This window comes from Lemur catta, chromosome 1, assembly GCF_020740605.2.
Source record: "Lemur catta isolate mLemCat1 chromosome 1, mLemCat1.pri, whole genome shotgun sequence".
In the NCBI taxonomy this organism is placed as follows: domain Eukaryota; kingdom Metazoa; phylum Chordata; class Mammalia; order Primates; family Lemuridae; genus Lemur; species Lemur catta.
This window is the reverse complement of record NC_059128.1, coordinates 53,617,223-53,628,525: the sequence shown is the minus strand read 5'-3', so window position 1 is coordinate 53,628,525 and position 11,303 is coordinate 53,617,223. Positions and strand designations below refer to the sequence as shown.

The 11,303-nt window shown below is 47.1% G+C and overlaps 1 protein-coding gene across 1 annotated transcript; it reads left to right on the top strand.

The window, feature by feature from the left end:
* The first annotated feature begins 9,146 nt into the window (after positions 1–9,146).
* On the top strand, positions 9,147–10,859 carry SSTR1 (somatostatin receptor 1). The gene has a single exon (XM_045555037.1). The coding sequence runs from the start codon at positions 9,183–9,185 to the stop codon at positions 10,353–10,355; it is 1,173 nt and encodes a 390-aa protein (XP_045410993.1). The 5' UTR covers positions 9,147–9,182; the 3' UTR covers positions 10,356–10,859.
* The last annotated feature ends 444 nt before the right edge of the window (positions 10,860–11,303 follow it).

Here is an 11,303-nt window from a genome sequence, read left to right as displayed (position 1 = left end):
TTAGAAGCCCCTCCCTTTACTGATGGGGTAAGCAGCTACTTTCCATCTTCCATGGACAGGAAAGTGCTCAGCACTCTGAGAACTCTCTCCAAGGAAATAATCACTGCCAATCTTCCGTTCTGTTCTTACATAGAGCCTGGAGGTGGGTAATGGGCAATGGGGAGTGGACTAGCACCTACAGAAAGCATCTGTAGAAAGCGGATGCATTTTCCAACTATAGTCATCAACTGGGGAGCTGGAGGCCTCTCTGGAAACTGAGACAAAAATAAAAGTTGTGTCAAACTCACACCATGCCTGTGTAATGTTCAAACAATTGGGTTGAGTCAATGAGTTCAGTAGTTAGTTGAATCCTTACCATGTGGACAGACTAGATTGACTTAGGTATGATGTTGAGAGATGTGACTAATACTTAGGAGTTATGTTAGCTGAAGGTGTGACATGTACCAAAAACCTGTGAATGGAACATGGTTCACAGTTGAATTATGAGACTCAACTGTACAGGCAGAAGGAAAAGTATCACACACATAGTAACTGCCAGTAAATATTTCTCAGACTGAATAAGTGTCTGCCAGACCTATTGTATTACGTTCTCAAGCAAGAGGCAAGATGAATTTCTTAAATTCTTTTGGCTAATTCAAAAATAATGTTACACCATAATCTATACTCTAGAAATTATTTACAATAGCTAAACATTTATATAGTGCTTACTACATGCCAGACAGGATTCTAAACACTTTTAATATATTTAATCCTTTCAACAATCCTACAAAGTTCACTATGATCTTCATTATACAAATGAGGAAACTGAACCGAAGAGAGAGAAAACAACCTGCACAAGGTTAAATACATGGAAAATGTAAGATTTAAACCGAGATGTTAGGTGCCAGACTACAACACTACGCTTTCACAAGCAGCATCTTGTGATTTGCGTTACTACCACAGTTCCAAAAGGTGGGTATATCAGACACAAACACACTCAGGGAAGCACTTGGCTTTGGGATTGCAGGGGCTGCCTAGAAAATAATAGACTATTCCGGCTCCTGATTCAGTTCCTTCTACCACCTTCTGCTGGGTTCACTTTGTTTGCTATTTAATTTGCATCAAAATATGTTAATTTCTAGAATAAATTTATTAGTGTTTTTCTGAAACCAAAAATAATTAAGGAGGAAGTAAGTCAGCAAATGTCCCATAAATAGAGCAGACACTTATGGCCTGGAGTCCTTTCCTTTTTTAAGTTAAAAAAAAAGCTTTTATTGCTTTTATCTTATTTAAAAGCAATGCATGCTCATTCCTGAAAAATCAGAAAATCTCTACAAAAGGAAGAAGAAAGCATTCATAACCCAACTGCCTGATGATAACCACTGCTAATATTTTAGTAACCATCCTTTCAGGCCTATGTATATATGCTCATTTGGTGTTTGTGTATGTGTTTCTGTGTGAGTATGTGTACTAGTATCAATTGTTACTTGTGTAATATTTTTATTTTTGACTGGAGGAAGAGCAAACTTTTATCCTGGAATGGCAAGGGCCAAGGGGGTGGTCAGAAAAGGATGCAGTGGCTGGTGTGGCATCTTCTCTCCATCTTCCCAGTGGCCTGGGTTAAACATCTTGCTTACAGGTCCCCCAAAGGCCCAACTGATTTGTTTGTTTTGCTTGTTTGCTTACCTTGAGAGTTATAAATCAAGCTTAGAATCTGTTAAATAAAATATATCCTATCATCCTATCTTCATTATGACATGGGAGGACAGAGCCCAATTTAGACTTCTAGCACTCTGCACAAGAGCTCTGTCCTGGAACCCGTCCCCACAGGCACCTGGTTCCACTTCAGTTTCCACCCCTGGCCCTGTCCTGCACAGTGAGCAGCCTCATGTACATTACAGTAGAGACCTGAGCCCCCACTGCCACACTCACTCCTCATCTGCCTCATCTTCCCTCTGGGCCTCTCCTTGGCCATGTGTTTGGCTCACGATTTCGTCCTGCAAATGGGCAGAAGGCCTCTTGGGCAAGGAGTCATGAGGTCTAGAAGAGTACGATCTGGAGTATGGTCTCGATGGGCTTGCAGGCCCAGATTGGGCACTTGCTATTGGCCCTGGGAACTCCTTGCCTTGTGGGGAAAAATGTGACTAGAGGGGAAATAGAGCAAGACCTTCATGTGTCCTCTGTAGGAGGTGCTGATTAAAATGAATCATCAATTATTTACACCTAGAGCTGTTCTCTAAAATATGACCTTAGGAAGTCAAAAATAAATTAACAAATACAAAAGAGGCATGTGGGAGGTGTAAACCTAGTGTGCCCATGCCTACATCTGCAAAATCACCATGGGCTATGTGTGCTGTTGCCGCTGGCTGGGATAACCCTCCCAGACGTGTGCTCTTTTACTTCCACGTCTTTCAGGGCTGCTCAAACATCACTTTCTTTCCCTCCCTTTCAATCTAACCTGTGTCAAATACACTCAGCCCTCTAGCACTCTGTAGCTCCTCATCCCTACTTTTCTTCGAACTTATCACTAAATGAAATTACAGCACCTGTGTATCTACTTGTTTACTCTCTTTCTGCCTCACTAGAATTCCATAGGAAATTAATCGTCTTTGTTACTGCGTCTCCCGTGCTTAGAACAGTGCCTGCCACCCTGTGGGCATTCAGTAAATATCTGCTAAGTTAATAAGTACATATTAAGTTACAATTAAAAACACATTATTCACACATAGTGGAATTCTGATATTAGCTTGCAGTTCTGAGGGCAGAAAAGTGACCATATGCAATGCACCTATAGAATTAAGTCTGTTCCACTACAGTCTGAATTTTACTTCCATAAAAAATAAACATACAAACATTTGAAAAACAGGATATAGTATCAGGAACCAGTGAATTGGCTAATTGCATAAGCAGTGAAATGTAGGCCAGGTGTCCTCAGCTGGACTGCATTAACTTCTTGCCCCCCTCTTGTGACAGGAAAGGAGAAATCAGGCTGTGTCATACAGACTCCTTCCTCAAGGACAAAGTAAAGCGTCATTCCATGCTGTGTGAGGAAGGAGAGCAGGGGCAGGGCCTGGTGCTGGTCGGCATGAGGCAGTCCACAGGCAGGAGGAGGGAGTGAGTGAGCTGCCAATCCAGGAGTCCCCTTCCTGGACCACTTCCTGTGGTTCTGAGCCCACCTTCTGACAGCTCACAGACACTCTCCTCCCGCTCCCTCCAATTCTTCATACCTCCAGCAGGAGAAGGCAAAAAGATGGAGATGCTGTCAACACAGAACAATGTCTGACCAGTTCCAACTTAATTGTGGAAAGGAGAAAAGATCAGCCCTTGAAGTTTCTTCATCATCTAAATAAGACAGTGTTTTGGCTGATGGAACATGTGCCTAGACTCCTGCCTCAACATATTTAAAATGGGAATAAAGTGGCAGTATCATGGTGGTGGGTGTTAACATACCTTCATGGCTTCCATTTACAAAACTGGTTTTCCTTCCACACCCAGCCCTTTGCTGGGCTTTGTGCTATTTCTTAGCACAATCAGCTGGCGGAGCTGATTGACAGGTATAGTGCAATCCAAAAGACCAGCCCTTTCTCAAGGAACGGGCGATTTGCTGTGAGTACTTAAATGCTCTGCTAAAAATCAAACATCAATTGTGGTATCAAAAGAAACAAATATATGGTTTGCGACTTTGAAAGCACTTTTTTGTGATTTTTGCTAAAAAGACAAATGCCAAAATATAAAAATGATTTTGACAAAATTGTTTGAAACTAATGCAGTCCATCTTGAAATCCTTAACTAACAGAATCTTTATTACAGAAAAAATATATTACTAGACAAAACTATTCAAAATAATACAAGTAACATGGGGCCACTTTTGTTACATTTTTATTTATCCACTAATAATAGTGGATATTTTCCTGTATGTGCTGAATTCTTATTCTTAGCAATACTATTTAGTAGTAAAGAATCCATAGGGAAGAACATGAGTCGTTACCCCATATGGGTCTTTTCTGAAAGCACAAAAAAGACTCTGTCGTGCTGTTCCACAGAAGAGGCAATAGGAAAATCAGCAGGCCAGGGAGAGTTTCCTGAAATTGGTGATGAACTGAACCACAGGCTACCAAAGCTGCTGTGATTGGGCATCCCTGGGAAATGAAGTCCAGCATTGTTCCTTAGCCTATAGCCACTTTTGTGCTCTGGTAACTTTCTTATTAGACTGCCATGTTAACTGCTTAGTGGCAGACGGTCCCTAAAGTGACACAACTTCTGCTGTGGCCCATGTTGCTGAGTGGTACTCGCCCCTTATACTCTGCTTGGTCCCATCTGTCCAGGCAGGTGTTTGCAAACATGACTCTGATGATGCCAGTGCAGAGAACGTTCCAGGAAGTGTACCCTTTAATCCCTGCCCCCAGCCGGCCCTTTACCACTGGCATGGATTAGAGGAGCTCATTTGAGGATCACCATAGGCTCCAACTGAAAAAAACCACATTAGTAATGATTTTGACAGATGCAGAGTTTGAGCTCTTGATAATTACTATTCCACCAAACCAACTGAGACTCAGGACTGAAATTAAAAAGAAACGATCTTCCACATATGATGGCTTTCACGCTGCACTATACTATTAAATAACCATCATTAGCTGCTAAAGCATGTACTACCCATATTCCAGAGCCCTTTCTCTGCCAAGAAATTTAAGACCAAGAATGATCAATGAATGAGCCATCAGCATAATAATTGTTGCTATAGAACATGCAAATTGAAATTATTCATAATTATTTTAATGTATAAGGAATTATTACAGATGATGATATTACCCAGATATTAAGTCTTTTCTTGTAAATGGCCCACAATTTTTTTGCATCCACATTTTACGGACTAGAAAAGAGGAAGGTATTATACTATCCATGGGATTCATTGGGAAAAAATAAAACAAGGAGGTTTGGGGCTATTTTCTAGGTACTGTGCTGAATGCTGGGGATAGAAAGATAAAATATACCCCTGTTCTCAACAAGCTTACAGATTTACAAGAGGAAAAGACAAGTACATAAAACCACAGCACAGTGTGATGAATATAATAACCAAAATGTGCATCTGGTTCACAATAGCACAAAGAAGTACAGCTGCTTGTAGGAGAAAGTTACAATGAGGGAAGAGAAAATCAGTCTGCTTAAGAATCAGTAACTTCCTAAATGATAGAACTTTTCTTTCTTCCCCTCTTGGAAAGTACCTCCTTTCTTCTCTCCTATCTAGAAATGTTCATATCACAGAGGCATAGGAAAGATGGTAACCAAAGAAGGGAGGGCTGGAGGACAGTAACTTGCATGGAAAAAACAAGCTCTTCCTAATCTTTTCAAGGCTTTAGATATGTGAAATTTAAAAAAATTGTTAACAAGACAATTGTTGAGTCTTGATTTCTCATAGCCTGTGGTCTTTGGACATTATAGAGATATCATGCCTATATCAGTTTTCCTGTTTCTTTAGAAAATATTTACATTAAATTGAAGTCTGCAAGGAAGGCAGATTCCTAACTGGTCTTCTGCTTTTAGTATAATTTTAAAACAACTGCAACTTCGCTCTACCTTTCTGGTGGCCCAGAAATGCCACCTTTTTCCTGTTTGTTATTGTGTGCTCATAGATTAGTTCACAGATGCAATGATAAAAACTACATGACAGCAGAGATTTGATAATATTGCGTGGCTTATAACCACCTTAATCACTCTCTTTTCATCTGGAAGTAAAACTCCCATAATGTGAAATTCATTATTTTAACCATTTATGAAGTGTACAATTCAAGGATTTTTAGCATATTCACAATGTTTTGCAACCGTCACCACTATCTAATTCCAGAACATTTTAATCACCCAAAAAGAAACCTCATACCAATTAAGCAGTCCTTTCCCATTCCCCACTTCCCCAAGCCCCTGGCTACCACAAATTTGCCTTCTATATCTATGTATTTGCCTACCCTGGACAAGTCATATACATGGAATCATGCAATACATGACCTTTTGTGTCTGGCTTCTGTCACTTTGCATAATGTTCTCAAGGTTCCTCTGTATCACGTGTGTATTAGTACTTCATTCCTTTTTATGGATGAATAACAGTCCATTCTATGGATATACCATATTTTGTTTATTTATTCAGCAACTGATGGGTATTTGGGTTGTTTCCAATCTTTGGCTATTATGAATAGTGTTGCTATGAATGTTCATGCACAAGCTTTTGTTTGAACACTTGTTTTCAATTTTAAGGGGTAAATAGAAGTGAAATTTCTGGCTTACATGGTAATTCTATTTTAAACTTTTTGAGGAATCTCCAAACTTTTTTCTAAAGTTGCTGCATCATTTTTTTTTGTTCCCAACAGCAATGTATGAGTGTTCCAATTTTTCCACATCCTCGCCAACATTTATTTTCTGTATTTTTAAAATTATAACCATCCTATTAGATGTAAAATGGGATCTCATTGTCAATCTCTTTTTATGGGTAAGTAATCTATCATAGAAACCACTTCGGAAGCCAAAAAAAAAAAAAAGGCAGGTCTTAAGTTTTCTTCTTTTGTATATGAAACCACAACCAAATGGAGAGGAGTTTTCCCTAAGATGAGCTGCAAAGTGAACTTAATGAAATTCTGAACAGAGCTGTCTTCCACAGACTCCAATCATCCACTCCCCCTGGAGCAACCATGATCAAAGCCAAGGCTCTAAATGATGACTGTTGAAATGCCAGCCCTCAGAGATATGGCCAGGTGTCTTTAGTCAGTAACTGCAGAGACATCTAAAACATTTTACTAGGTTTGACTAGTAAAATGCTCTTCTGGGGCAAAACCCTCTCTCTCTCTCTCTCTCTTCTTTTTTTAACCTGATAAACATTCATTATTTTTCTCTCCATATGTGCTGTATTTTTTAAATGAAAAAGAAATATAACTAAACACCAATTCCATATTTCACTTTAAAGAAGGCAATTTGTTTAGATGAAGCAATGGGCTAAACAGCTTAGGCCTTATAAAATTTCAAATTCTATCCTAGCACATTTCTCATTAATAATTCAGTGTCCCTTGCACACATTCCTATGAAAGTCTGTTGTCATTTATTTTACTCTTTTATTGCTGTCATCAACATACTACAGAAGTTTTTCTTTCCCTTTCAAGAGCACTTTGTTTTGAACGCTAAAACACATACAGTATATGTAAATGATTACCTGGATAAAGCAACGGGGCATTAGAAATTAGACTTTTTTGTTTTTAATTTCTGCATCCATTTCTTCATTCTTGACTGTTTGGTACAAATAGCCTCCACGAGGAGTTTCATTTCTGTTTAAGTTTACCTCTCCTTGATATAAACTGCACCGAGGGGAGGAAAAACTGAGACTGACAGCACAGTGGGTGCACTGAGGAGGAACTGGAGACACAAAAGCTTGAAAGAGGCGGAGCACTAGGCTGCTGCGGGTCCCTCTCCCTGGGTACAGTTTCAAGTAAAGACTCTTAGCGATGTTGCGTAGCAGAGCAGCATTTATAAAACGGAGTAGGGGAGTTGGAGGGAGTGTGATTCTTCCTTCCACAGGAACAATTAGGGAGCCAAAGAAGACCTATGCCAGGGATGGAGGAAAGTCTCAGAGATCTTCTAAAATCCTGGTAATTGAACATCCATTCTTTCTTAAAGGGAAACTGTTTGATTCCTAAATGAAGTCAATGAGCTTCAGGCGTGCCTACATCGATGTCTGCCTCAATGATTTAGACACGTGAACTAGAGCCCGGTCACACGTCAGGAAACCTCAGAAAAAGCTGACATCCTAGCACTTCATGGAAGAAAACCCGAATGTCGTCCCGCAGTTCCCAAGGTTGGTGACAGGTCTGGTCATCCGCATGACCAGCCCCCCGAGCATTTAGAGGAGCTGGCGTCCCCGCCCGCCCAGGGCTTTACGTTCTTCTCCCCGGGAGCCCCCGCCAACTCTCCAGGGTACAAAGTACAGCGGGGACGCGGGCGGAGCCGTTCGGAGCGGCGCAGCCCGTCTCCCAGCGAACCCCTAGATGCGTTTCCAATGCCGCGCCTGGCACGTTCCGGAGCGAGTCTCAGGCTCCTCCGAGCCCTCAGCCGCGCGTCCTCGTTTCTGGAGTCGCGGGGGCCTCTGGGCGCTACAAGCTTTATTAGGAGATTTGACACGGTTTACCCAGGCCCCTGAGCACCCCCGCCGGCCAAGCTGCCTGCGGTATTATATCGCAGAAGCCCCTAACGCATGGTAGTTGTCCTTCCTCCTCACAACGCCCTCAGCGTAGGGTCAATCTCCGTGACTCCGAGAGTAACTGCGTGGGCACCTGTGCCGGGACCCGGCCCCAAGAGGCGAGTTGGACCGCGCGGAGAACGTCAACGCGCTACCAGACCGCACGTGCACTTTGCAAGGGCCATCTCCCCGTCGGCGTGGAGGTAGCGCGCTCTGGGTAAGGAGGGGTGGGAGCTTCTGCGGAGGGTCGTAGGGCCAGGGCAGCCGGGGGCAGGAGGTGCGGGCTTAGGGTCCGGGACTGCGGGACGGGATGGGGGCTGAGATCTCCCTCAGGAGAGGACAGCAACTTGAGGAAAACTGAGATGAACTCCAGACACCCACGTTTGGGGTCCGCTTCGGTCTTTGCTGAGGGATAGAGTGGGACAAAAGCTACAACCTTGATTCCCACTCACCCTCGAGAAAGGCAGAGAAACTCCCTAGGTCCCTCTGAGGGATGGGTAAAAGGTGCCGCGAGGGAACCCTGGAAACAGCCGCTGAAGTTGAGTCGAGTGCAGGATCCGGAAGGAAAAAAATTGGGGGAGGGGGGACAAGCCACCTATGTGCCCTCCTCCCTCTCTTTCTCCACCTCCCCACCCTTTTTTTCGTAGTTGCTGACGCGCTGGTGGTGCCTTATTAATCATTCACCAGCCCAGAGCCGCGCCAGTTAATGTCTGTGCCGCGTGGGGCTCCAGCATTCTGGTTTCCCCTCTCCACGCTCGCGAGTGCCCCGGCGCCCCGGAGCGGCAAGCGGCAGCGCTCAGGAAGCCGCTGGGCAATGCGCCCCACCGGTGCCGGTAGGAGCCGAGCTCCCCGCAGCCGCTGCGCTCTACCCCGAGGCGCCGGGTGGCTGTGAGCTGCAGGAGAGCAGTCGGTGCGGAGGGAGGGTGCAGGCGGCGGGGGCGCAAGGAGAGAGCCCCAGCCCCGGCAGCCCCACAGGCCCCCCTCAGCTGGGATGTTCCCCAATGGCACCGCCTCCTCTCCCTCCTCTCCTAGCCCCAGCCCGGGCAGCTGCAGCGAAGGCGGCGGCAGCAGGGGCCCCGGGGCCGGCGCTGCGGACGGCATGGAGGAGCCGGGGCGAAACGCGTCCCAGAACGGGACCTTGAGCGAGGGCCAGGGCAGCGCCATCCTCATCTCTTTCATCTACTCCGTGGTGTGCCTGGTGGGGCTGTGTGGGAACTCTATGGTCATCTACGTGATCCTGCGCTACGCCAAGATGAAGACTGCCACCAACATCTATATCCTAAACCTGGCCATCGCTGATGAGCTGCTCATGCTTAGCGTGCCCTTCCTGGTCACCTCCACGTTGCTGCGCCACTGGCCCTTCGGCGCGCTGCTCTGCCGTCTCGTGCTCAGCGTGGACGCGGTCAACATGTTCACCAGCATCTACTGTCTGACCGTGCTTAGCGTGGACCGCTACGTGGCCGTGGTGCACCCCATCAAGGCGGCCCGCTACCGCCGGCCCACCGTGGCCAAGGTAGTGAACCTGGGCGTGTGGGTGCTATCGCTACTCGTCATCCTGCCCATTGTGGTCTTCTCGCGCACCGCGGCCAACAGCGACGGCACGGTGGCCTGCAACATGCTCATGCCCGAGCCCGCCCAACGCTGGCTGGTGGGCTTCGTGTTGTACACATTTCTCATGGGCTTCCTGCTGCCCGTCGGGGCCATCTGCCTGTGCTACGTGCTCATCATTGCCAAGATGCGCATGGTAGCCCTCAAGGCCGGCTGGCAGCAGCGCAAGCGCTCGGAGCGCAAGATCACCCTAATGGTGATGATGGTGGTGATGGTGTTTGTCATCTGCTGGATGCCGTTCTACGTGGTGCAGCTGGTCAACGTGTTCGCTGAGCAGGACGACGCCACAGTGAGCCAGCTGTCGGTCATTCTCGGCTATGCCAACAGCTGCGCCAACCCCATCCTCTACGGCTTTCTCTCGGACAACTTCAAGCGCTCTTTCCAGCGCATCCTGTGCCTCAGCTGGATGGACAACGCCACGGAGGAGCCAGTCGACTACTACGCCACGGCCCTCAAGAGCCGCGCCTACAGTGTAGAGGACTTCCAGCCTGAGAACCTGGAGTCCGGCGGCGTCTTCCGTAATGGCACCTGCACGTCCCGGATCACCACGCTCTGAGCCTGGGCCACGCGGGGGCCCTGCGCCAAAAGAGGAGGAGAAGGAGGAGAAGGGAGGGCCGGGTGCGAAAGGGGACGGCATCCAGGGCGCCAGGGTGTGGTGGCGGTAGCGTGGGGCTAGGGCACCGCCGGCCTCTGGTGCAGGGACCCGGGAAAGGCCCTTGACGATGGTAGTATTTGAGAGAGATTTGTTTATAAACTGAGACGGCTTTCTTGCCACCTCGTTCTCCCACCTTCGGCTCCTTTCTCAACTGCGCTTGCTCTCCTGACCCTTGCATACTCCCACCCTGCAACTTTGACCCTTCCTTCCGCACCGTCCCGCCGGTGCAGATCACGCACTCATTAACATTGCTACTCAGTCCAGTCCTCAGTCCCTCCAGCCGTTATTTCTGTTTGTTCAAGCTGAGCCACGGCGACCGCCCAGGGTTTTCCTCGGGTTGGTCCCTAGCTCGCCCTCGGTCCCGCCCAGCCGCGCCCGGCGCTGTCCAGGTTCTGCCTGGCGCCCCTAGTGGAGTCCCGGGAACCCCCGCTCTCCCTTTGCGCAGCCCTACTTTAAGGGAAGTGGGACTGGAGGAAGAACTAGGCAGCTGGTCCGTTTTCCCGCTCTTGGGTGAAATGGCGTCTTTCCCCGGCCGGCCCCTCCACCACGCCCACTGCACCCACAGCGGAGCCAGGTGCTCAGTAACATAGGTCCCGCGCTTCGACCCCAAGCCCCCCCTTGGAGCAAAAGGGAGCTAAGAACAAGCCAAATGAGTTTTTATAAGACTCTGGGGGCCGTGGGGGGGGGGCGGAAGGGGTGTACCAGAATCCACCCTCCCACTGGGCTCAAGACCGGCGCCCTTGATGTCAAAGACCAAGCACTGGGCACTCCTGGGCCACATTAGGCAGGGCAGAAGTCACCTTCTCTGGGGCCTCCAGGTCGCGTGGCTGCCCCTCCGCTTGGCTTTCT